This window comes from Cuculus canorus, chromosome 10, assembly GCF_017976375.1.
Source record: "Cuculus canorus isolate bCucCan1 chromosome 10, bCucCan1.pri, whole genome shotgun sequence".
NCBI classification, from domain to species: Eukaryota; Metazoa; Chordata; class Aves; order Cuculiformes; family Cuculidae; genus Cuculus; species Cuculus canorus.
Window position 1 is genome coordinate 1462734 of NC_071410.1, and position 25156 is coordinate 1487889.

Consider the following 25156-nt stretch of genomic DNA (forward strand, 5'->3'; position numbering starts at 1 on the left):
CTCAGCCACGGACAGAGAGTGTGGGAGACGCCGGGTGTGCGGGGCTGAGTGGGCAGCGCTGGTGCCTTTGGAGAGGAACCGTGGCACCGCAAGCACTCACCAAGGCGGATCCAGCCCAACCGCGTGCAGGAGCCACGTGGGACACCGGGCAAGGGCAGCCTCGAGGGTTGGGCTTTGCAGGGTCCTCAATTAAACAGCGGGAAGGTGGAAGTAAAGCTTCTGGGGCTGCTGAGGCAACGGGAGCTGGTGTTCATGCCCAGCTTGCCTGTCTCGGCTTGGCAGCTCCCTCCTTGGCCCCGCACAGAGCCAGGCATCGCACACACCAACCCAGTGTCCCTGAGACTTTATTCTGGGTGGGGATAACAAGAGGGATCTTGAGAGGAAACAGTGCCACAGCCTCAGGAGCAGCTGCTGTAGAAGTCCTCTGGGAATGTCATCCAACAGGGCTGAGCCAGGGGAGGAGAGAGTGGCCAGCGAGGCCGAAGGCACATGGTGTGTGGGGCTGGGCTGGCCACAGATGCCACTGTGTCCATGCAGGCTGCACGTCACCTGCCTGAAGAGGCTGAACCTCAAGGTCCACAGCTCCCAGTGATCTTCACTTTCCAAGTGGCCTCAATATCTTCCGTGTCTCCCATCCCTCCTTGCAGGTGAGGCTCAGCGTGGTCCTTCCATCGGTTTTGGAAGGGAGGATGGAGACAGGCAGTGAGACCGAGAGAGTGTCCGTCCTGATGGCCACAAGAGCTTCCCGAGACTTTCCAGCTGAAGAACACCAGTTGCTTAGTGGTGAAGCCAGACAGGTTGGGAATAATTCCAGCCCGGGGTGCCCGGTCCTGCTTGGCAGCTCTGCCCACACCGGTCACTCCGCGGAGGAGAGCGCATGTGAGTGCTGGAGCCCCACCTAGGCACTGGGTCCAAGGTCAGGTCTCTGTGGCAGGCTCACCACGGTGCCCTCGCCGAGCTTGCTGTGGATGTGCCAGGAATGGGTTAGGTTGAGCGCCCCAGCCTCCAGCAGGTCCTGTTCCTCTGTATCTATGTATGCGGGGTAAGAGTGGGGAGGCTGTACAGCCCCAGGGCACCCATGGAGATGTAGGGACTTGATATCCTCCTGGCCAGCCACGTCCCCATCCCAAGGCTCACTTCTCCTCCCCTCCAGGGTGCACAGCTCTGCCAGAGACCCTGGGGCCACAAGAGGTGCCTCGCACGGTGCCCCCCTTTCTGAGCTCCAGGGCCTGGGGGTACCTGAAGATCTCCAGGTGGTCCCAGCTGTGCTTCTGCAGCCCTTCCATGTCCTGCTGCAAGCCAAGGTGGCCCAGGCACCCAACACCGAGGGAGCGCTCACTCCTGTCACAGGGCCACTGGGGAAAGAGGAACAAGGACACGTGCCAACAGCATCACACCAGGACCACGAAGTCCCCACCTGTATGTCCTCATTTCACATGAACTGGGTGCACTGCTGCTCCTCCACCTTCCACCACATCCCACTGCTTGTGCTGCGGTGGCTCCACTGGGCAGCGCACTGCATGGGGATGGGACACCTCCTCTGCTGGTGGTTCCCTCTCCTCCCTGAGCTCCCCAGGCTCCCCAGCTGAGCTCCAGAGCTCCATGGTGACCACGGCCATACCTCTCGGGGGCGGCTGTGCTGGTGAGCATCCGGTGTGCCCCTCGGTACCTCGCAGTAGGGTCGCGGGGGTGGCTCCAGGGCGCTGTGTGTCTGGTGCAGCGGAGTCTTGGGGCTGTCCCCTCTGCGCTCGGGGGACGCCCGGTCCAGCTGGCTCAGGTACGTAGCCATGTGCAGCGCTGTCAGCGAGCAGTCACCCGGCCCTGGCACATCCCTCGCCGCAATGGCCGATTTGGGTCTCTTCTGCTGGCCCTCGCCGGGGGCGCTGAGCGGGTGCCCCCGGGATGGAGCCCCTGGCATGCAGCGGGGCCGGGCACTGGGCTGCTCCTCCTCTGAGGGCAAAGGGACACGCGTCCCAAGGGGGCTGCGGTGCCGCTGACCTCCAGCCAGACTCTCCGCTCGGTTGTCCTGAGCTTCAGCAGTACCAGGGCCTGGTGCCCACATGACGCCCTCGAAGATGAAGTAGGCTGGGTTGGTGTAGCTGGCAGCCGGCTCCGGGAGGCTGCGGGGACGGCTCCTGAGGAGCACGGAAGTAGTGGCTTCAGCATCACCCCACAGCGGGAGCGCTCTCAGCATCACCCCCCGGCCAGGGCTCATGGCTGAGGCCCTCTGGGTACCTGAGGCGCTGCAGGGGTGGCTTGGGGCACGACGGTGTGTCCACTGCGGGCTCAGCATCCTCCTCCTCAAAGCTGATCCACTCTGCAAAGGCATCAAAGTCTACCCTGTCCCCACCAGGCACTACGCAACCCCTGCCCTCAGCTGAGGTCCAAGAGGGCAGCAGGGGCATGGGCAGCTCTTGGCCACACCGTGCCCGAACGTGGCCCTGACCCCCATGGCCAGGGTGATGGGAGGGGGCTGGCATGTGCCCCTCTTTACCGTAGAGCCTCTCGCGGGTGCTGTGCCTGTCCTTGGGGACCCGGACCTTCATCCATCCACGCATGGAACCCGTCTCCTCACCGCGGTGGAAGAGGAAGGTCTCAAACTGCTGAGCCATGCTGCCGATCATGGACCTCATTGCGATGCAGCACTCGCCTGTGGGCACAGCGCCCGCCTGCATTAGCGCCTGCGCAGCCCCAATGTGCAACAGCTCCCCAGGGCGGGGTGGGTGCCAGGCTCCCTCCTGGCAAGCTGCAAAACCTCGCACCCACAGGCTGTTACCTGAGCCCAGCGGGGCTATGCTTGGCACCCCCAGAGCCACCACGGTGGCCACCATGCCACCACCCCACACGCACCATAGGACTCGCAGCTGTCCACGCCCTTGATGCTGAGGAGCAGGTGATGGTCCCCCAGGTACTCCAGGTCTGGCAGGATGGGGTTCAGCTGCAGGCAGAGAGAGGGGTGCTCAGGGGGTGCTGTAGGACAGGTGGCACAGGGGTGGCTCTGTCCTGGGGGCGATGGTGACAGCCCTGGCACCTCTTGGGACTCAGGGTGCAGGACTGGTGGGAGAGATGGGGAATAGGAGGGAGGAGGATGCTCAAGGGAGGCAAGGAGGGATGAGAAAGAGGAGGGAGGAGTATGGTCCCCCAGTGCATACCACAGGCAGATGCTTCGCGGACCAGCCCAGCTTGAGGAAGCCGGGGATGTCGCAGCTCTGGGAGGTGTTCTCCCCACTCCGCTGAGCCTCTGCCAAGGAGGAGAGTGGGGGGCAGAGCTTCAGACGGGGCCGGCTCATCCCCTCGGCACAGCCCTGGCACCCCAGCACCCCAGCGCCACGGGGCCACCTCACCCTCCAGGCAGTAGGAGTGGAACTCGATGTAGCATTTGCTGCGGCTGGCGGTTTTCACGATCACCTCGATGCTCTCCCACTCGATGCAGGCCAGGGGCTCGGGGCCAGAGCTGGGAGCTGCAGGCACCAGGAGGTCAGTGCTGGCCAAGGCTCCCCCCAAACCCAGCACGGGGGCTGACAAATCCCAACCCCTTACCCTTCTTGGGCACAAACTGCGATGTCACTCCCACCTCAAAGGTGGCGAAGACGGGTGAGTGGTCGCTGGTCACAATGTCATCGGTGCAGCCTGGGTAGTGGGAAGGGGCAGCTAGGTGATGCCCCCAAGCCCTGGGGTCCCGGGCGGCGCTGGCCCCCCCAGCTCCCCCCAGCCCCGGGTTCCCACTCACCATAGGAGTTGCAGACCACGTGGGTCTCTGGGTGCGACTTCCACAGGATGCGGTCACACCACGAGGGGACGTTGATCCTCATCTAAAATTGAGGAAAGCAATTGAGGAAAGCCCCCTTGGGTCTGGCTTCCCCCAGCTCAGAAAAGCACCCCAGAAAGTGAGCTGCTTCCCTCCTGGACCTGCTTTGGAGACGGAATAGGCTGGCAGAGGCAGAGGAGCTGAGCACCCCCCCCACAGCTGACCCACCCCCCATCCCAGCCTGTTGTCCCCATCCCTTGGTGATGTCCTGCAGCTTGGCCAGAGGCTCCAGAACTCACCCCTGTGGGCTTGAACTTCTGCCACATGTAGCTGTCCCGGGAGCCCCGCTCGTACCGGTACGTGGGTGGGAAGGAGATGTCACCCTCGCCTGGGAACCAAGACACAGAGGTGGCATGGGGTTAGCGTCCCAGCTTGTCCCCAGAGCTGCAACCAGCTGGGGAGAGGCCCCTGGGCTGTCACAGTCCCCATCCAGGGCTCACACCAGCAGCCGGCACCAGCCAGCCCAGCCGGGACAGGCTCTGACTCCCCTTGAGCTTGTGTGCTATGGGGACACAGAGCCCAGGACCTGCCCCATGGGGCACATGAGGGTCCCACAGGCTTTCGGCACCCTGTGCCAGGACAGAGCATCACCATGTCCCAGAGGTGCACAGGGAGAGGGCTGCCGGCACCCTGGCTGACGCAGTGCCCTTGCCCTCACACTCACTGAATCGCAGGAACACCTTGTTCTTCTCCCGCTCCAGGTTGAGCTGGTCAACAGCCAGGAGGGCTTCAAACTCCTTCTTAGTGATGTGGGTGAGGATGTCCTGCATCAGGGCAGGAAGGTGTGGTGAGCCCTGGCTCCTGGCACCCCTGTGGCTGCACCAGTGCTGCCGCCAGCTTCTGCCACCTCCTGCGGGATCCCACCTGCACATCCATGTCTAGGCGGTAGTTGAGGTCCCCGAACCAGAAGAGGTGGTTGAAGCGCAGGGTGAGGTCAAAGGCACTGAGCCGCTTGTCGCCCAGGACCAGGGAGCGCAGGATATCGCTGTAGTTCTGGTTACGCCTGTGGGTAGGATGACAGCACAGCATGAACCTGTCTGGGGACACCTCATCCTCATCCTGCCCCTGCCAGGTGGGGACAGGAGGGTGACAGGGACAGTCCCACAGCCCTCCAGGTTCCTCCAGCTCCCTGAGACACCACTTGCCCCCAGGGCAGCCCCGTCCCACCCAACCTCTCCATCACCTGTGGGTCTTCTCGCTGCCAGAGGCCAGGTGGCAGTTGACGAAGCCAAACGAGGTCCCGTTGAAAAGGAAGGAGACACCCACAGCTCCCTTGTTCCCTGCAATTTGGGCCAGGCACTAAGCTCCAGGGAGGCCCTGAGATGCCCCCTGCCCTGGGTCCAGGGCATCCCCCTTGCCCCCATCCCTACCCAGCGTGTTGGCGATCCCAGTTTTCACGCTGGAGGTGTGGACGTGGCTGATGCGCCGCTCGTGCTCAGGCTTCACCAGCACCACGATTTTGATGCTCCAGAGGCATTGCAGGGCGATCTACAGGGGAGCGAGGGGTGAACCTGCCTGCTCTCCACATCACCCCAGAGCTGACCAAGGTGGTGACGGACAAACAGCGAGGTCAGACAACCCACCCCTGAAAGGTGGCCCCTGGGGATGGCACCTCCTGCATGGGGTCCACCATGCACAGGAGGTTCTTTGGACTGGATTTGGGGTTGGAGAGGACCCGGGATTTGGGGTAGGAGCCCTGGGGGTGGCTTTTAGCCTGTTCAGCAGTGGGTGCCCCTCCTTGGCACAACCAGGGGAGTCCAGGCTGTGACCCGCCATTACCACTCGGTAATCGATGGCCATCAGGGTCTTCAGAGATGCACGGAGGAACTCGACCCACTCGCGGTCGCCCAGGGAGTTCTCCTGAGTGCCGATAACGTAGATGTCGTGGGGGATGGAGGCGGTGGTCTCATCCTGCGTGCGCCCCAAGCCCCTCGAGGTCAGCCAGGAGGCGAGGGAGCGGGGCGGCGGCGTGCTGCCTGCGGGCAGGGGACAGCAGAGCACTGGAGGGGACAGCATGCCAGCTCCTCTCTAACCACAGACCCTGCGCATCTCCAGGACCCACCAGGGACAAGGAGTATCATGCCAGCCCCGTGGTTCCCCCAGGTGGATCCGAGATTGATCTGGATTTACTGCTACCACCCAGAACCCCCCCAGCTCCTCCAACAGCCACAAGGTGAGTAGATCATGATGGGAGAGACAAACCCAAAAGCAGCCAGGTCAGGGGCTCCTCCAGCCTCCTCCTCCCACCGAGGACCAGCTGTGACTGAGGTCTGAAACTGAGGTTTCCTAGGGCAGCTCCCCACAGCCTTCACCTCCCCAAACCCACCTGAGCTCACAACAAGCCATGGCAGCCTCCGAGGAAAACACAGTCTTATCCTGGCCCCTTACCCATGTTCCACGTCCCGACATACACTGAGATGAGGTCAGGCTCGTCCAGGTTGGAGTGCTGGATCTTCATCAGCTGCAGCAGCTGGCAGAAGGCCTCTCGCTTCTGCAGGATGATAGGGGTGTCTTAGGAGCTGGGTCGGGGGGCTGTCAACCCCAGGCACAGGAACTGGCTCGCAGCGTCCCTACGCAAGGGATCTGTATCCCTCGGGACACCCAGCAAGTGCAGCTGGTGTCACTTACCCGTGCGCTGGGGAAGACAAAGTCTCTGCTCAGACTCTTCTGTGGTTCCCGGTCGTACACCAGCCTCACCTTGCTCTGCACGCTCTGGTATTTGATCAGCTGCAGGACTGAACACCGGGCATGAGGGAGCGAGGGTGGCACCACCCTCCTGCCACGGGGCCAGCAGGCAGTGTGGGATGGGGCCTCAGGGTGCGACTGGGTCTGCAGCCCATCACCCTGGCATCAGGCCTGCGCCGGGGACTCCCACAGCCCTGCAGAACCCCGTCAGTGGCTGATGGGGGGTTGGCAGCTCCTTACTTTTGTCCTGCGGGATTGTCTCCTCTGGGGACCCGCTACCCCGCTTGGTGATGGCCACCATGCCCGCTTCCACATCCACCGTCAGTGTTGCCCGCTGCGACTTGCCCACCTTCACCTGCAGACAGGGACGCGGTTCCCGGGTCTGCCCCGTGCCCTCCCTGCCTGAGCAGTGGCACCAGGGCCCTGCTGCGCCCTCACCTCGAAGCTCTGCACGGCCAGCGGCTTGGCGGCCGGCGGTGGGGCTGCCGCCACGCTGGGCAGCGCCAGGTTGTGTCTCGACATCGTCTCCTGCAGCGACTTCAGCACCTGCCAGAGAGACAGGCACTGGTCCGGGGGCACTGGGATAACTGGGAGCCCTGGTCACCCTGCGCCAGTCCCTCCTGCCCTGAGAGGTGCCCCAGGGCTGTGCCACTGCCAGCAGCTTCCTTTGCCGGAGGGTTTAATCTGGGGCAGAGGGATGTTCCCCAGCCCAGGGCGCTGAGCTGAGCTGTGGGTATGATTTGCAGTGGCCGTGACCCCCCCTGCACCCAGCCAGGCTTCTCCAGCCTGGAATTGTGGGGGACAGGCACCTTCTTCTCCAGTGAAGAGAGGAGCTGATTGACCGTAGATATCTTGTTGAGGAGCAGCTCAAGATCGGGATCGCTGGTCAGCAGACCCTGAGGGAAAGGACAGATGCTTTTGGAGCAGCACAGTAGCAGCAGGCCAGGGGTTTCCTCCCCATGGGTGCAGCTGCACCCTGAGACATGGGGATCCCAGGGCATGGGAGGGGAAGCAGCTTCTCCCCTTGCCACAACCTGAAGGGAGTCTCGAGGCCACAGGGAGCCAGGTCCCCTCTGTGGCTGCAGGGACTACTGGCATGGAGTGTGCAGCACCTCTGGGTGCCGATGGGCACCAAACTCACCCTGACCGCCTACCCTGCAGACCAGTGGCACCCAGCCTCACATGAGGAGGTGCCCGCAGGCAGCGGGAGGCTTTGGTGGCCCAAGGGGTCTCACCTGCTCCCTGGGTGGGTTGCAAGGAGATGTGGGGGGGTCAAACACCTTGGCCAGTGTCTCCAGACCGGCCAGCGTGAAGTCAATCTCACTGCAGAGGAGAAGAGGGGGTGAGAGCCAGTGAAGGCATCTTCCAAGCCTTGGTGGTGATGCTTGGCTACCACAAAGAGGATGAGGTGAGTGGTTCTGGTGAGCAGTCCCACCACCCTCTGCCATTCCTGGACCACTCACCTGTGCAGCCCCCGGCAGGCAGTGACGAGCGCGGTGCTGAGGTGCCGCAGCTGTGGGTGCCCGAGGCGCAGTGCCTCCAGGTCCAGCTGCAAGTGGTGGTTCAGGTACTCTGCCATGAAGCCCATGAAGTCATTGGCCGGGCTGCAAGGTGAGATGGGCATCTTTGGAAAGATGCCCTTCCCAGGGTATGCCACTCTTGTGAAGGAGGTGGCCACACTCACCCCATCGCCTCCATCAGCCCGGGGTGGGCAAGGTGCGTTACCTGCTGTGGACCTGCTCCTGCAGCCTCTGGTGTAGCTGCTGCGAGATGTGGGTCCGGCTGGCAATGGGAGCGCTGAGCCACGTGCCCACCCCGGCTCCCCCAGCTGGGACTGTGCTCGCCACATGCCCACCACCTCGGCTGTCCTCCCCATCTGTGAACAGAGGACAGATGGCTCAGCAGGACCCCCCCCACACTCGCAGCCTAGCAGGGTCCCCACCCCCAGCTCACCTGAGTCCTCGTCAGCCGCCTGCCGTGCCCGGTGCACGGGGTAGAGCAGGGGCGTCACCAGCCCGTTGTTGGGCTGCTGGTAGGCGCAGATCAGGTCGGGGAGGGTGCGGAAGCACTTGGCCTGGATGCCTTGGATGGTCTGGGGAGGCAGAGGTGGAAGGAGCATGTCATCCCTAACTGTTCTATGAAGCCTCCTCTGCCAGCTCCATATGCCAGAGCAGCCCCAACACCAGGCACAGACCAGCCTGCCATGGACAACAGGTCTGTCCCCCAAAATGTGCCCATGGTGAGTTTTGGGGAGCTTATCCTGGCCCCATGCAGGGCAGCAGGGGAAGGAGAGGAGTGTCGAGATGTCCATCTCATGCAGCAGATGAGGATGCTCCCTAGGAACCCTTGGGATGGCCTTTTTAGGGGCTATAAAGGGCAGCCGCAGAGAGCCGGGTACCAGGAGAAACCGCTGAAGTGACACCAAAGAAGGGAACGGAGGCCAAGCTGACGGCCAGGAGAAACATCACAGGGACAACATGGAGAGGATTGGGGTTGCATGACCAAGGGACAGAGGCAGGAAGGGGACAAGCATTTTGCTGTGCCACCCCAGGCTGGCTGGTGGCAGCCATGGGGCTGGCAAGTAGGCAGCCTTCCCAGGTGGCCCCGTGCTGCAGGGGTGGCTGCAAAGTGCTCACATCCTGAGCTGCAAGCAGCTCATGCAAAAAACAAACCGCACAGATTGCTCGCAGTGCTGGCGAGGCCAGGCAGCGCCGACTCTCTGGGTGCTGCGTGGGGGAGGAGAGCACCCTGGCCCCTTCGCACCTGCATCCTGCCCGGCCCCAGCTGGCAGCCAGTGGCCCACCAGCATTAGCCAAGGCAGGGAGTGCTCCCCAGCAGCACCCAGGCTTTGGGCACCCACCTGGACAGAGAGCAGCCCCTCGTCATCAGGGAGGATGCGGTAGGTGTGGACGTGCCGCTGAAACCTGGGAGAGAGCAGACGAGGGTCTCCCATCACACCCCCACAACAGCATGGGCACGTGGCAGCGATGAGGGGTACCTGACACCCAGCCCTGATGCAAACACCCCGTGCCCTCTGCGAAGAGAGGAACTAAGCTCCCGCTGCAGGAAATTAAAGCATCACCCTCATCTCTGCATCTGCACCCATTTGTGGGGGAGGATGCGTAGGATCCCTCTGCCTCCAAACAGCACCCCGCATGCAGCAGGCTTGGCCACAGCACGCTGGGGGCTCAGCCACATCTCCACCAGCGTTTGCTGGGATGCCCACGGCCCTGGGGTCCAAGGGCTTTCAGCCAGCCAGAACCTAGTGTTGTGCTTCGTGTGGCTGCAACAGCGTGGTTGTACTCGCTCATCCCTGCCCGTGCCACCGTCCTGTTGGACTTGGTGCTCGGATGCTGGCAGAACCTGGGCCGTGCCCCCCACCTCCTGTGCCCCTCAGCACTATTGCAACTTGCCCCACGTGCCAGGCCCGGCCAGCACAGGAAAGAGGGGAGCATCCTGCCAAACCTGCCAAGGCGCTGCCCCGCGTGTTCCCCCCACCGCAGGCGTGTCACTCAGCCGCAGGAAGGGCGCAGGCAGCAAGGACAGCAGCAGGGAGGGGGTGCAGGCACCCCCAGCAGCAGTGCCTTCCAGGGCTGTAAGCCCAACCCCCATGTAGGGATGATGAGGCGCCCTATGTGCAGTGGGGGATGCAGCCCCCAAATCCTGGCGTCTGAGGTGCAGTTTGGATGTATCCACATTGGAGGTTGGAGGGAGAGGAGATGTTTGTTTTCACAGAGTGTGGGGATACAAGTCAGCCTTTCCCACTCCTATGCACGGGGCCAGGCAGCTCAGAAGGGCTCGGGGTGCCCTAGATTTGGGGGTCCACCTTGGTGCCAGGCAGGGCTGCTGGCCCAGGCCAAGGACACGGAGTTTTCCCCTGGTCTGACTTGGGGATCACCCAAAAAGAGCATGCCAAAGAGAGCTGGCACCCCGCCAGCATCCCTGCGGGAGGCTTTTCCACTAGGCTTCGCAGTGCCAAGAGCCGTATGCCAGGAGCAGGGAGAGGGACCCCAACAGCGACCAGAGAGAGAAGCCACCAGCAGAAGGCAGGCAGGGGACTCACAGAAGGCAAAGGGCATACGCCCCCGAGACCGACTCGCTGTCCCGCACCAGGAAGCAGCCATCCCTCCCGGCCTTGGCCAGCAGCTCCTCTGCCACCACCCGGCTGATGTCACGGTGGTACCAGCTTGCTGCCGCCATCCTTCCAAAGAGCGGGGTGCCGGCTGCGCTGTGCCCCGTCCCGGCCCCTCTTCGGGGCTCAGCAGCGGACGGTGGCCATCGGCTGACCCGCGGGGTTGGCTGCGGAAGGCGAAGGTGGGGGTGCTAAGGGGCCACCAGCCCCCCGGGACCCAAGCGAGCGGGCGACGGGCAGCGGCCGAGCTGATGCTCACGGGGACGAGGCGCCCCGCGGCCGGGCAGCGCAGCAGCAGCGGGGCCGGGGGCGCGGCTGGGGGGCGCTGGGGGTCCCGATGCTGCTCCTCATCACGGGGGGGCTCCGGCCTGCGGGGCGCAGAGGGGAAGATCAATGAACGGTCCCTTCCTGCGGGAGGACCTCCCCGCGCTGCCGCCCCGGGGCCACCATCGTGCCGCGACGCGCGGCGAGCAGAGGCCACGCCGCGGGGGCCCGGCCCTCCCCCGGCACTCACCGGCCCGCACAGACGCGGCGCGGGGCTGCTGTGGCTCTCGCGGGGGCTGAGGGCGGCGAGCCGAGCTTTGGGGCGCAGCCAAGCGGCGGCAGAGCCGCGATGCTGCCCCGGCCGCTCCGGGCTTCCCCCCCCGGGGCGCGGTGCGGCCCTGCCCGGGGCGCGCTGCCGTCGGGGCGGCCGCTCGGGCTCAGGCGTCGCCCGCGGCGGTGCCGGCGCTCCTCGGGCCGCTCCCTCGCGGCTCCCCGCCGATCGGCCGCTGCTGCGCTCTTCCTCCTTCTCTGCTCTCCCCTCCGCCAGGACCGGCCTCCTCGCTCCTCCTCCGGCCCCGCGATGAGGGAAGGCTGCGGCCGCGGGAGCAGCCCCGCGGCAGGGGCTCTGCCCCACCCCGCTCCCCACCGCCCACCATCCCCGGGGGGCGCGATGGAGCCGAGAGAGCCCCATCCCTCAGTCGGGACCCCCCGGGAGGGAGCACCGAGCCCCCAGGATGAGTTTGGGGCGGTGGGACTTTGTCAGCCGCGGTGGGGCTGAGCTCTGCCGTTCGCCGCCGGCTGTGCGGGCACGGGGGTGCTGCTGCCGTCGAGCGAGCGAGGCACCGGCCGTGGCATCCCCAGCACCCGGTCTGTGCACCCGTGCCAGAAGGGGAGAGCGGCTCGGGGGGCCCCAGTGGGGATTTGGGAAGGAGGGAGGCTTTTCCCAGCAGGATCACAGAATCACAGAATCACCAGGTTGGAAAGGACCCATTGGATCATCGAGTCCAACCATTCCTAACACTCCCTTAAACCATGTCCCTCAGCACTTCATCCACCCGTTCCTTAAACACCTCCAGGGAAGGCGACTCGACCCCCTCCCTGGGCAGCTGTTCCAGTGCCGATGAATCTTTCTGTGAAGAATTTTTTTCTGATATCCAACCTGAACCTCCCCTGGCGGAGCTTCAGACCATTCCCTCTTGTCCCGTCCTCTGTCCCTTGGGAGAAGAGCCCAGCTCCCTCCTCTCCACAACCTCCTTTCAGGTAGTTGTGGAGAGCAATAAGGTCTCCCCTCAGCCTCCTCTTCTCCAGGCTGAACAACCCCAGCTCTCTCAGCCACTCCTCGTCAGACTTGTTCTCCAGCCCCTCAGCAGCTTTGTTGCTCTTCTCTGGACACACTCCAGAGCCTCAACATCCTTCTTGTGGTGAGGGGTCCAGAACTGAACACAGTATTCGAGGTGCGGTCTCACAAGAGGATGGGGCTGCAAGAAGCAGCGGGGTTCCCTGCAGCCCCTGTGTGGTTTGGTCCTCTGGCAAGGAGCAAGCGGGCCGTGTGCGTGGGGCTGCACTGGGGTGATTAGAGCAATTAATTACAGATGAGCATTGGCACTGAATGCTGCCAAGGTGCTCAGGAGCACCAGCACTGCTCCAGGGGGGACATAGGGCAGCGGGTTCCCGCCAGAGGAGGATGGATGAGGACAGAATGCCATGCTGGGCCATGCTCTGGGTTGTTCACTTCCTTTGGCATCCCGAGCTGACCGCTGCAGCCATGAGCCCAACCCCAAGAGATCATCCCCCACCACTGTCTGCCCGAGCCTGCTGGCACAGACGTGCCAAAAGCCCCCACCAAGGCTTCCTGCTGGGTTCCCGGCTGTGAAAGGAACCTCTGGCCACCTCTGTCTAGTAGCTTTCTTGGTGCTGGGCTCCAAGCCTCAAGAGGAACCTGTGGCCAAGGCCATCAAGAAGTCAGGCAATCCATTCAGTTTTGGGCTGGTGGCTCAGGCTGCACAGCAGCAGTTGCATTTCTCACCAGCCCCCACCATGGGAGCACACAGCAATAGGAGTCTGAAGAATCCACCCCATCAAAACCCCTCTCCCACCAGCACTTCTCCCTCCCATTACTTAACAAGGCAGCAGTAATTCCCCACAGCTGCAGAGGCGCCTGCCTTCCAATTAATGCCATCCGCGCCACCTAATCCGGATTAAGGAAGGAAGACCTGGAGCTCTGAGGGACTTTGAGAAATCAGCAGTGCCGGCTGTGGGCGTTTATGTAAGGTGGCTGCGGTGTGCGGTGCCAGAGGCTGCGTCGGGATCGTGCCGGATGCACCAGCACCCAGGGAGCTCTGCCAGTGCCCGGGGACAGTTGTATTTTGGAAGGTATTGTGGGTTCACCAGAGCCAGCTTGCTGGTGCCTGCGGCTCAACCCGGGCTCCCTTTGGAGGGCAGGCCTGCAGGCAGGGGTGCTGAAGTGAGTGGACATGGGAAGCCCCACAACCATCCTCAGGGAGGCAGGACACTGTGGAGCACTGTCCCCTGGGCATTCGGGCCAAGGATGAAGATGAGCCCCCACACGCTCCACCAGCCCCATGTCCTCCAGCATCCTGCCCCGCTGGAAGGGGATGACTGTGCCGTGCTCCACGAAGCACATGGACCTGGAGGGACAGGTGGGATGAGGCAGATGAGAGGAGCCTGTGGCCATTTATGAAACAGGAAAAAGGAAGAAGCCCTCTCTCATTTCCCTATTATTTTTAACACCACACTGCATCCCCCAGCTTCCTTCCCCAGCGCTTGGATCAGAGCACGGTGTGAGCGCGGGAAGGGATGTGGTCTGTCTGTCTCACCACTGTTTGGGAGGATGAACATCAATCCCGCCAGCCTGGACAAGATCTGCCTGGCTGAATCCACCCAGTCAGGATTAATCCCAGCTGAAGCCGCCCATTATGAAATCCTCTCTCTATCCTCACCGCACTCTGCAGACCCCATGGCCACAGCCCTTGTGAATGGCACCAATCTCACAGGCCTTATTAAGTGCCTAACGAAGAGCTACAAACAGAGAGCTCAGGATTAGGTGCCCCGGGCACGGCACTGGGGGCAGCTGCTCCTTGTCCCCCCTGGCCGGGCAGCGGGTGTCCAGGTGGGGCTGCTGCCTCCTCCTCCTCCTCCTTATTCCACCCACCCGCGGGAAGGTCACAGTTCACGTGTCCCCCTGACCTTGGCAGAAATAGCGCCTGCTAATCTGCAAATTAAGCAGCTCTCCTGTGTGCAATTAAAGAGATCACAAGTCCTGGTCTTGGGCAACGTGTGCTGACAGCTAAAGCCCTGGATGGTGGGGCTGGTGTGCCGTGGTGGCTCCCAGTGGCTTGTGGTGACTTGTGGTGGCTCCTGGTGGCCCACAGGGCCAGGGGCACAGGTGGGCTGCGTTTGGGAGGCGTTGGTACCCAGGTGCTGGAGGGCATTGAGCTGCTCCAGGCTGCTGGGAGGAGGCTGCTGGCAGCTCAGGGATGGAGGTACAGCAGCGAGCAGGGGCATCTCAACATCAGCCAAAACCAAGTGTGTGGTCAGAGCAAAGGGTCTGGCCGAGCAGCCAAGGGCTTCAGGGATGTTAGAGGTGAGGAAGGTGAGTGGGGGCTCACTGGAGCAGTTTGCAGGCTGCCCTGGGCTGCCCTTGGGGTGTGTCCTGGCCTCAGGGCCAGCCTGGGGACAGCATCCCCACAAGCATCCTGCAGCCACCCCTGCCAGAGAGGATCCCATCCTGGCAGTGGCCGAGGAAGGACAGTAGTGGAGAGCCCTTCTCTCCGAACCATCCATAAGGTAGATCCAGTCTGTGCTTTCAAGAGTTTTCTATTTGCAGCAGCAAACTTTGAATTAATGATGTGCTAATCAGGTCAGGCGAGGCCAGCACATGGTGTTATGAAATGACGCGGAGCTGAGCAGCTTGCCCGGCAGTGCTGGGGGACAGTGACAGGTCTGTGTCCCACCACCAAGGGGTGGCCAGCCCTTCCTTACCACTTGGGAGGAGTGAAGCCTGGTGTGGGAGCTGTTGCTGCAGCCTCGAGCCTTGCGTGTACCTTCACCCCACCTTCTTGAACCCTTGTGTCCCTGTGGCAAGAGTGTACCGTGCGCCCTGGACCACACCAGGTGACCTCTGGGTGACCAGCAGATGGGTACGTTAGCCATGCAAGAAGCTGTCTGCACCTCCTCTCCATCTGTTACCCATCCAACAAAATACGTAAGGGGGGGATAAAAACGGGCAGGTGTCTCCCTCCCCTCTGCCATTTCCATCAGCCCTCGTGCCCAGGGTTGGCCAAGCTCCACTTGCCGTGGCAGAAGTTGTAGAGAGCCTCCGTGGGAATCCTGCCCGTGTCCCTGCCCGCCGGGAGCAGAGCTTCCACCTCAATTACCATCACCTTGCTCCTAAGCCCGCTTTGCCAATCTCCGTAAGCTGCTTTCTCGGGGCTTCAGCAGCAGCTGGATTTATAGCCCACTCTTACTCATGAAGCGTCTCCGCCGTTAATAAACTAATAGGATTCTTCCCGAAAGCACCTTTCCCACAGTGCGCACACACATGCCCACACACACACTACGCATCCCCAGCCGGGCGGGTGAGATCAGGTGCCAGGGGAGGGACTGCCGAGAGGGTATAAGAAGCAGCAGGACCAGGAGCAGCCCATAGCGACTGAGTTACGGTGGGACACGCTGGGAGAGGAAGAGGAGAGCATCCATCCATCCATCCCTCCAGCCTCCAGGTGAGTGCTGCCTGCACCGCTGCTCTGCTGCCTGGGTCTGCCAGCACTTTGGGGCATGGATTCTGCTGTTCTGTAAAGCACTTTGGGGCAGGGAATTTTGGTGCTGGAACTTCAGTCTCAGAGAGTGGCTGGAAGGAGGGTGATTTGGGGCTGACAGGGGAAAAATGTGGCTACAAGGATTTCAGTGTGGCCAAGCCAGGGCATGGCTGGAAGGGTTGGGCAGCAGCACAGGAGAGCTTAGCCAAGCCCAGGAGGCGTTCGAGTCTCCTTCTCTGTGGCTTGGAAGGTGCAGAGGAGGAGTTCAGCTCTTCTCTTCTCCACTTTTCATCACCCTATCCCCAGTTCCTTGGCTCTGGAGCAGCCAAGCCCCCAGCTCCGCTCTGTTCCCGTTTCCTTCACATCTTCTCTTGCTGCTGCCCAAGAAACCCTGCGGGTGAGGATACCTGAGCTTCACATCTTGCAGCACCTGAGGGTACCAGAGATCCTGTGTTTGGGACTAACCCTTTGTTTTTCTGTGGGGAAGAGTATCATCTCCTCCTGGCTACATCGATTTCTTCTTTCTCCTCAGCATCCCTGTGGTTGCGTAAAGAGGTGACTCTGCTCACGTGCCCCCTGGGACTTAAAATCCTGACTGGGCTTAAGCTCTGCTAATGTCAGAGCTGCCTAACTTTAAGACGCTGGGCTCATCCCATCTAATCTCGTGGCGAATCACCTGGTGATCAGTGCGATATTTACAATTTAATTCTGGATGCTGGGCTTGAGCAAGCAAAGCGTGGGCAGCGGGGTTGGGGCAAGGCTGCCAGCGCTGCCCTCCCGGAGCCGGCTCTGGCGCTGTCTGCCAGGGATGGGGGCAGAAGGGCTGTGGGACAAGACAGGACAACCCAAGAGCCCCCTGCCCAAGGGGGAATAAGCTGCCCTCGACCTTTCTGCCCATGTGATGGCTCAAAACGAGCCCGTTCTTGCTGTTAAGCCAGGACAGTCAATTTCCTGCAGACAAGAAAAATTCATTAAAATGAAACTCCATAAGTCCTTTTGTTCATTTTCTTGCTTTTCTCAGCCTTGAATTCACTCCCTTGGGAGTCTCCCCTGTACTTTCTATTTTCTGTAGCCTACATGCCTGAGCCATGCTCTCCCTTTTTCTCTTCCACCTCCTCTCCACCACCCTTTTGGCCAAGGACAAGGGGCTCCCTTGACTTGACAGCCCTCCAAGGTCTCCGCTGCTACCGTGTGCTTTGTGCGCTGCCCCGAGCATCTGAGCTCTGCGAAGGTGAAGGCCTGCAGTGCTGTAGCCCTGCGATTCATTGGGCTGTGAAAGATTCCACCTCACTGGCCGCTGGCTGCTCCTTCTCCATGATTTCACCCAGCATCTTTTCTCCATCTCTCCCCACAGATCCCTGCCTGAGCAGCCACTGACTTAAAATGGCAGATGGAGCAAAGTAAGTGTCTTTATTTTCCTTTTCTTTATTTTCCTTTTCTTATTGTTTTTCATTTGGGATGGAGCTGGGTGCTGTGGGGCAGGAGCAGAGGGACAAAGCGAGCCCCGCGGTCTCCTTCACACTCTGTGCTGATGGGCTGGTACAAGAGCTCCCTGCAGAGAGATGCAGCCAGCCGTTGTGGAGCCAATAAAGCACCTTCTCTTCTCTGCTGCGTGTTGGTGCTTTCTCACTTGCCCTTAGGACACAGCCAGGTCCTGCACCCTCCCCTCTGTGGTCACACGCTGAGCTCAGGGGCATGACATCCCTCGGGACAGCCAGACTGGGCTGGTTACGGGTCTAAATCTGCAGGACACTGAATTCCCCAAGGCCGGGACATCCCTTGCATGCTCTGGTGTAGCTCTTGGAGATGCACCACGCTCGCAGGGAAGCCCTCTCCTTCCTCGCCCCAGGGAGATGAATGGCCACCCCATCCCTTCTTGCCCCTGGAGCGGGCTGTGCCTCATCCAGCCTCATCCAGGACCTTCCCAACCCATCTGTCTGTGTTTCCTCCACAGGGTGTTCAAGAAGACCAGTCCCAACAGCAAGGTGAGTCCCTGCACGTAGAGAAGGGTCAGCCCGAGGCGCAGGCTGTGCTGGGGCTCCTGGGGACGCAGGCTGGGTTTCCCTGCCCTTTGGCGTCTGTTCAGCTTCTGCTGTCCCTGCCACGCGGGCAGCCCAGGGCTCGCTTTTCAATTAAAAAGATCCCTGTATGAATCCTTTAATGCAATGCCAGTCCAACGCACTAACGGCAGGGTTAACGAGCGCCCCAACACCACCCAGGGCTCAAACCCCCCAGCTGGTTCAATGGCAAACACTAACCCGTTTCCTTCTTTCCTTCTCCTGTGCACTGCCTCCAGTTATCCATCTACCTGGGGAAGAGAGACTTTGTGGATCATGTGGAGTCAGTGGAATCTGTAGGTGAGTGGGGCCGTTCCTGCCATGGAGGGGGAAGGACGGGCACCAAGTGGTGCGGGGGGACGGGTCCCTGTGCTGGTGGCTGCTCACCTCTGCTTCTCACCAGAGCAGGAGGACAAAGAACAGCTCTGGAGGAGCAACATCCCATTATCCTCCAACTTCCCTTACAGAAAAACAATGGGGAGAGGGACAAAGTCCCTTTGCGAAACAACCTGGCCATGCTGCTGCTGGAGATGCTGGAGGCAGCATTGTTGCCTCCCCAACTGGCACCTGCCCTTGGTCACTTTCTGAGCTGATGAGCAGGATATTTGAACCTAAATAGCACTGTGGTTTTGCAAAGATCTTCACAAGCAGCTGAGGTCACCGGCCCTTCTTGTCTGCTTGTTTGCAGATGGTGTCTGCCTGATCGATCCGGAGTACCTAAAGGACAGAAAAGGTATGAGCACAGAAAACCCCCAGTTACATGGGGAAGGTATGAAAAACGATGCAGAGCTCACCAGCAGCCTGGGACTGTAGTGAGGTTAAAGCTGCAGGGGTCATCTCAGCTCATTGTACGTCCTCCTTGACCTGGAGGGCAAGGCTGCCCCTTCCTTCTCACCTCTTCCACTTGGGGCACAGGATCTGAAGCTGCTTGTGCCTTGCCAAAAGGCATGATGAATCTCATTAACTATTTGTATTTTGTGTTTGATAACACAAGCTGCTGATAACAGTCTCATATTTCTGAAGTTTTATTAAACTAGTTTTCCTTTGTTTCCTCTTTACTCAACCCCTTTCCCTCACACCTTCTCTTTATCCCACCCTTCCCCTAACCCTGCTCCTCTCCATTTCCACCCGGTTTCAGTGTATGTGACTCTGACTTGTGCATTTCGCTACGGCCGAGATGACCTTGATGTTATTGGATTGACCTTCAGGAAGGACCTCTATGTCCTGACCACCCAGATCTTTCCGCCGGTGCCGGACCAGGCACCCAAAACCCTCACTCCTTTGCAGGAAAAGCTGATGAAGAAGCTTGGGGAGAACGCCTACCCCTTTACCTTCGAGGTAGGGGCTGCTCATCCCTCCCTGACCACACACCTCCCTGGTGCACACCAGGGCTCATCTCTGGGCACACTTTTAATTTATGATTTTCTCTTTTTCCTTGTTCTGCCCAGATTGCCACCAACCTGCCCTGCTCCGTCACCCTCCAGCCTGGACCAGATGATGTGGGAAAGGTGAGCAGCTGTTCCCGACCCATGTTCTCTGGCTCCGTCCTTCCTGACAAAGGGTTAAGGTCTAGGATGCCCCGTGGGGTGAGGGTGGGGGGAAACGTGGCTGGAGCTGGGACCAGGATCTCTGGGGATGCAGTGGAGGAAGGAGGGGAGTGAACCTAAACCTCAGGCAGCTCTGAGCTCTCCTGTTTAGTGACTGTACCTGTTTCCCCCCCCACCCCAGGCCTGTGGTGTGGACTTCGAGGTCAAAGGATTTTGTGCTGAAAATCTGGAGGAGAAAATCCACAAGAGGTAACTGCAAGGGGTCCTTTTCCTTCTGCATGGCCCTGAAATCCTGATTCTGGATATCAGAAAAAAAATTTTCACGGAAAGATTCATTGGGCACTGGAACAGCTGCCCAGGGAGGGGGTTGAGTCGCCTTCCCTGGAGGTATTTAAGGAACGGGTGGATGAAGTGCTTAGGGACATGGTTTAGGGAGTGCTAGGAATGGTTGGACTCGACAATCCAGTGGGTCCTTTCCAACCGGGTGATTCTATTCTATTCTAAAAGAAACAAGAAGATGATTTTGGGTGGCCAGCCTGGGGGTCAGGCTGAGGACCTGCTGTCAGCCGGTCCCGTGCTTGGATCGGGTACTTCACCCAAAGGAGGAGCAGTGCTCCTCATGTCAGCACCCACATCCTGAGAGCAGGCTGCAGCTTGCATCCTTTGGCCAGAGACACTGCCATGTCCCTGGACACTGCCAGTGTCCCCCTTCAAGGCCACATCAGCACGTCCCTGCTGGGGGGACTGGGGATGACTACTTCTCACCCTGCAGGAACTCGGTGCGCCTCATCATCCGCAAGATCCAGTTTGCACCCGAGAAGACAGGGCCAGGCCCGAAGGCAGAGACCACCCGGCAGTTCATGATGTCTGACAAACCCCTGCACCTTGAAGCCTCCCTGGAAAAGGAGGTCAGTACGGGGGAACCCATCCCCTGGCTTGTGCCACCACAGGTGACCCCGGAGACAGGGTCTGGGATGCCCAGTCATGTAACTGAGCCTCTTCCCACTGCAGATCTTCTACCATGGAGATCCCATCAATGTGACCGTCAACATCAACAACACCACCAACAAGATTGTGAAAAAAATTAAGATTTCAGGTTAGAGGGGGAAGGAGGGGCACATCTCAGTGCCCACCGCATCCCTGTCGGAGACGGGGACCGTGCACCCATGCCTCTGCCACACCACCAACGCTGATCCCTCTTGTCTCTCCTCAGTTGATCAGATCACAGACGTGGTCCTCTATTCACTGGATAAATACGCGAAGACTGTGTGCACTGAGGAGATAAAGTAAGTAGAAAGGGGCTAGGGTGACGTGGCATCATGGCCAGAGGGAGAAAGAGAAAGGAGGAGGAGGGGAGAGTGATGGAGGGAGGGGGTGGGGAAGATGGTTTTACACCAGGCAGCAAAAATATCAGGGTTGGAAGAGCAGTTGCAGAGGAAAGGGAAGGCTGTGGACACCTTCTCCTCCCGAGCAAGACAGTGTGGGCTGGGGAGGTCCCTGGGGAAGGTGCACAGCTGCCCCTCGTTGCTTCCTCTCCTCGCTTTGCATCTCTGAGGCCAGCTGCAGCCTCTGTGTCCCTGGGAAGGAGGAGGGCTGCAGCAAAGGCGGAGGGTAGAAAAAAGAAGTGGTTGTATAAGGGAACGAAAGGAGGAACCGGGCCCAGGCAGCTGTGTCGGCAGGGGCAGGCGGGTGGGGGGGGTTTGGCTCTGCCCAGGTGCCTGGTGTGATGCTGAGCATCCCCAGCGGGTGCTGAGCACCCACCAGGCTGATGCGGGCTCTGAGCTCTCTCTCCCACCCCTTCCAGTGAGACCGTGGCAGCCAACTCCACGTTCACTAAAACGTATGCTATCACCCCCACGCTCTCGGCCAACCGCGAGAAGCGAGGGCTTGCTCTGGATGGCAAGCTCAAGCACGAGGACACCAACCTGGCCTCCACCACCATGTAAGAGCTGGTTGGGCTCCCCTTGCTCCCCACCCCTGCCGGACTCGTGCCTTCCCCCAACCCCAACAGCTTCCCACTACTCAGGATGCTCTGAGCTCCTACCAAAGGTCCCACATACCTCTTGTGTCTGAGCCCCCCCCATCCAGCTGGGATTCTGTGACATGGCCAAGGATCCACTTCTCCGTCTCATGGTAGATGTAGCCTCCTAGTCCCAACTGCCATCCAAAGCCCCTTTATCCTGCTGCAGAGCAGCATTGGGTCTCATCTCAGGATTAAACCCCAGCTCAGAGAGCTGGAGTGACCTCCAGAAAGTACTCTGTGGCTTCAGCCAAGTGACCTGCCCTCCCCTCTCCTTTCCTGCCACTTGGTGTTGTCTTCTCCTGCTAAAACGGGGCATGGAGACAGCCCTGAGAGCTGCTGTGGGGGAGCAGATGGGGTCTGCGACCGGCACCGCCAGCCTCACCACTCTGCCTCTCTCCTAGCCTGAGACCTGGCATGGACAAGGAGGTGCTGGGCATCCTGGTGTCCTACAAAGTGAAGGTCAACCTGGTGGTGTCCCGAGGAGGGTGAGGCTCTGTGGGCATAGGGAGGGGACTGTCCTCCTGGGGGGGGCTGTGGGACTTCATTCCACCGGGCAGATGACAAAGGGACTTATGCCATGCCCCCCCCTTGGCCCTGCCCTGCACCCCCGGGCCATGGGGCAGCTTGGCATGGGGCTGCTCTCCGACTCCCACCTCACGAGCCCCATCACTGCCCCCCTTCACCCCTATTACAAATCATCTTCTACCTCATTATAAAGCAAAGTCTAACACCTCCCCTCCTCTGCCTTGGCTGATTTCTGTCTGTTCTCTCCTGCTGCCGCAGCATCCTGGGGGATCTCACTGCCAGGTAAGGGGGGAGCCGCCTGCGGGGCTGAGCACGGTGCAGCGCTGGGCTGCTTTACCACAGAAGTGCTTTTCCTTCCAGCGACGTTGGTGTTGAGCTGCCTGTCATCCTGATGCACCCGAAGCCTGCGGACGGTAAGTAGTGCCTGGGATGTTGCTGAAACACAGGGAAAAGGCAATCCCCATTCAGAGGGGAGCTGGTAAAAGCAACGCTGATGCAGCTGTGTCCATGCAAAGGGCCCTGCTCTGCCCCAGCATCCCTGGCTGTGGGATGGGAAGGGCTGCCACCCATCCTGGCATCTCCTTTCCAGAAAATCAAGCATTAAGAAGAGATGTTAGTTGAAATGTCCTTTATTAACTTGCATGTGTGTCTTTCTGAATCCTTGCTTCCCTGTGCTGTGCTTATCAATGGACTACAGATAAGCCAAGGTAAAGAGATGTTTCAGTACACCTCAAGCCAGAATTTCCTCCAACACACGAACCATACAGATCCATCACAGATGGGTGTGGTGGCCCATTCCAGTTTATCCTGGGATTCAAATGCTAGGCTCGGCACGTGCTCTGCAAATCCCAGGGCGTGTTTGGCAACTCTCCTTGCTGTAAACACAGCAGCCTCTCCAGCTGCCAACCCAGACCTTGCCCTGGCCCTTGGAAGCAGCCAGCAGTGCTGCATCTCCCAGTCACAAGAGCCACCACCAGACAATACATCCCCCATGGCTTCAGTCCCCATCGCCCTGCGCTGAGGTTCCTCGGCTGCCGGAAGCGGCACCGGTCATGGCCCCATTTGCTCCCCACTGCCAGAGCCCCCTTCTCCTCCCACCACATGAGGTTATTCCAGCAGAAGCCACAGCTGCGGTTGCTTCCCCGGGGAAACTGCAGCATGCCAAACCCATTCCTGGCAGGCAGAGCCGCCAGCCGGCCCCGCAGCCGGCGCTGGTTTGCCAAGGGCCAAAAGGCTGGGTTTGTGTCTGGTTACACCCTGCAACGGGACATGAGCGCTGGGATGTGGAGCCTGGAATCTCGGGCTGCAACTGCAGGGCTTTTGCACCAAAGCCCATCCGTTCCTTTACTCAGAAAACACATTTAAACTTCTAGAGGAAGAAATCTCTTGGCCTGTCCCCACCATCACTCCCTGTGGATTTTGCCAAGTTTGTTTCACATTCACAAGCTTTTGGAATAGCTTTTGCTGACTCTTTTTTTCCATTTGCTTCCCCCGCTTTTCATTTTGCGGCTCTCCCTTGATGTCATCTGCTTGCCTTTCGCAAGAAGGTAACTAATCTCTTTGTCTCCACTTTAATTTCTTTTCCTTCCCTTTTTTCCCTTGACAATGCAAAATATTGTCTTTTAAAAAACACCGATTGCTCCAGGCAAGAGCCCAACTCCTCCGGTCATGCACGCTCGCAGCCGAGCCAGCAATCTGTGCTGGATTTGTGTGCTCAGCTGCAGCTCACAGTGACCCGACTGTTCCCTGCAGCACGTGGGGTGACGGGGCTGGGGTGAGCACCAGCAGGATTTGTGCACTGTCCGCTTAGGAGGAACAGGGTTTGGGTGTTGGCAGGGATTCGCCCTCTTCCCTGCGATGCTTTCCGGGCAGCCGGACCCTGGGCACCCCACGGGGCTCACCACACTCTGCTCTCCCTTCCAGTGAGGAGGACATCGTCATCGAAGAATTTGCTCGCCAAAAACTCAAGGGGGAGAAAGACGACGAAGACGAGAAGGAGGAAGCTGACAAAGAGGAGAGCTAACCTGCTCACACGGACGGCCCCGGATCGGGATGTAGATGCTCGTAGCGTGCTCCCCACTGCACCGTACACAGTGCGGCCACCTCAGCCCTCTCCACGCGGTGCCATCTGTTCCCTTAGGTACATCCTCATCCCCCGGGCTCCTCGCATCGGCTCCAGGCCCTGGTCATGGTGGCAGGAGCCCTCGCTCTCCTCCCGGCACACAGCCCGTGCAGGCTGATGCTGTGGTCTCCTTGCATCCATGGGCACCCGTGAGGGGACAGGGGCAGGGAGGCGGCACCAGAGCCCGGCGTGAGTGTGTTTGTCCTCTGCTCTGTGACACCGTTATCAATAAACCCGCCCTGGTGGCCCGCTGCAGGCTCTGTGTCGTGGTGCCCAGGCAACGTGGGAGACTGCATAGTGGGCAGACAGTGCCTCTGCCTGCGTGGGACGGAGCGGGAGGGTGAGGCACGGGGGAGTGCGGCCACAGGGCCCCCGACACAGAATCATGGGATCACTCGGTTGGAAAAGACCTCTGAGATCATCAAGTCTAACCGTACCTGTCCACCACCAAACCGCATCCTTGAGCACCTCATCTACCCATCTCATAAACACCTCCAGGGATGCTGGAAACACTAGATGTATCGGGCAGGTGTTCCAGTGCCTGATCACTCTTGTGGTGAAGAAATTTTTCCCTGTGTCCAATCTGCACCTGCCCTGGCACAGCTTGGGGCCATTCCCTCTCATCCTATCTACAGGCCGTGGTGGTGGGGGGGTGCCTGTCACGGTCAGGCCTCCCAGCACCGGGGCTCCCCAGCGCAGGCATCATCTGTCAGCCCTGCGGTGGAGGCCGCTGTGGAGGCGGTGACCCTGGTACAGGCACCGGTACAGGCAGTTCCTCCGCTACAGGTGGTGCCCCCAGTACAGGCGGTGATGCCGGTGGAGGCAGTTCCAGAGCTCTGTGCCACCGGTACAGGTGGTGCCCCTGGTCCAGGCAGTGCCCCCCGTAGAGGCCGTTCCAGGGCTCGATGCCACTGGTAGAGGCAGTGCCCCCGGTACAGGCGGTGGTGGTTCTGGGGGTCGGTGCCCCTGGCACAGGCAGTGCCCCCGGTAGAGGCGGTGGTGGTTCTGGGGGTCGGTGCCCCTGGCACAGGCAGTGCCCCCGGTACAGGCGGTGGTGGTTCTGGGGGTCGGTGGCCCTGGCACAGGCAGTGCCCCCGGTAGAGGTGGTTCTGGGGTTCAGTGCCACCAATACCGGCCATGTCCATCGTGGAGGCGGCTCTGGCTCAGTGCCCCGGTACAGGTAGTGGCCCGGGCACAGCCGGTTCTGGGGCTCAG

At 60.6% G+C, this 25156-nt stretch overlaps 2 protein-coding genes across 4 annotated transcripts in view; one reads left to right on the top strand and one right to left on the bottom strand.

Moving 5' to 3' along the window:
* ARR3 (arrestin 3) overlaps positions 1–24188 on the top strand; it is a 349343-nt gene extending 325155 nt beyond the window's left edge. The window contains exons 1-17 of one of the 2 annotated variants that reach the window (XR_008451539.1): positions 15596–15631; positions 17022–17067; positions 17622–17652; positions 17964–18024; positions 18413–18457; positions 18863–19062; positions 19173–19232; positions 19453–19520; positions 20044–20179; positions 20283–20367; positions 20485–20557; positions 21076–21213; positions 21696–21779; positions 22078–22101; positions 22180–22232; positions 22517–23366; positions 23743–23874. Coding sequence is in view for 1 of the 2 variants with exons in the window: in XM_054076014.1 (XP_053931989.1) it covers positions 17051–17067; positions 17622–17652; positions 17964–18024; positions 18413–18457; positions 18863–19062; positions 19173–19232; positions 19453–19520; positions 20044–20179; positions 20283–20367; positions 20485–20557; positions 21076–21213; positions 21696–21779; positions 22078–22101; positions 22180–22232; positions 23743–24059 (1392 nt within the window). In the remaining variant the exon portion in view is untranslated. Of the gene's footprint in view, positions 1–15595; positions 15632–17021; positions 17068–17621; positions 17653–17963; positions 18025–18412; positions 18458–18862; positions 19063–19172; positions 19233–19452; positions 19521–20043; positions 20180–20282; positions 20368–20484; positions 20558–21075; positions 21214–21695; positions 21780–22077; positions 22102–22179; positions 22233–22516; positions 23367–23742 lie in introns of those variants that run through there. The other variant, XM_054076014.1, reaches the window with a different exon arrangement.
* LOC104054326 (phosphatidylinositol 3,4,5-trisphosphate 5-phosphatase 2) lies at positions 335–11835 on the bottom strand. 2 transcript variants are annotated; one of them, XM_054076012.1, is made up of 28 exons: positions 11140–11834; positions 10557–10993; positions 9354–9417; positions 8447–8585; positions 8219–8369; positions 7957–8097; positions 7729–7816; positions 7303–7389; positions 6932–7039; positions 6734–6848; positions 6437–6543; positions 6197–6299; positions 5588–5784; positions 5179–5296; positions 4992–5088; positions 4673–4811; positions 4473–4572; positions 4048–4136; positions 3731–3812; positions 3541–3630; positions 3345–3461; positions 3153–3241; positions 2851–2938; positions 2495–2650; positions 2236–2317; positions 1622–2135; positions 1240–1355; positions 335–962 (listed from the first exon to the last, which is right to left on the bottom strand). In XM_054076012.1, the coding sequence occupies exons 2-28, from the start codon at positions 10691–10693 to the stop codon at positions 899–901; spliced, it is 3378 nt and encodes a 1125-aa protein (XP_053931987.1). In that variant the 5' UTR covers positions 10694–10993; positions 11140–11834; the 3' UTR covers positions 335–898. The 2 variants fall into 2 exon arrangements, with proteins under 2 accessions (XP_053931987.1, XP_053931986.1); XM_054076011.1 differs by having other exon boundaries at positions 335–1355; positions 11140–11835.
* Positions 24189–25156: the final 968 nt, after the last annotated feature.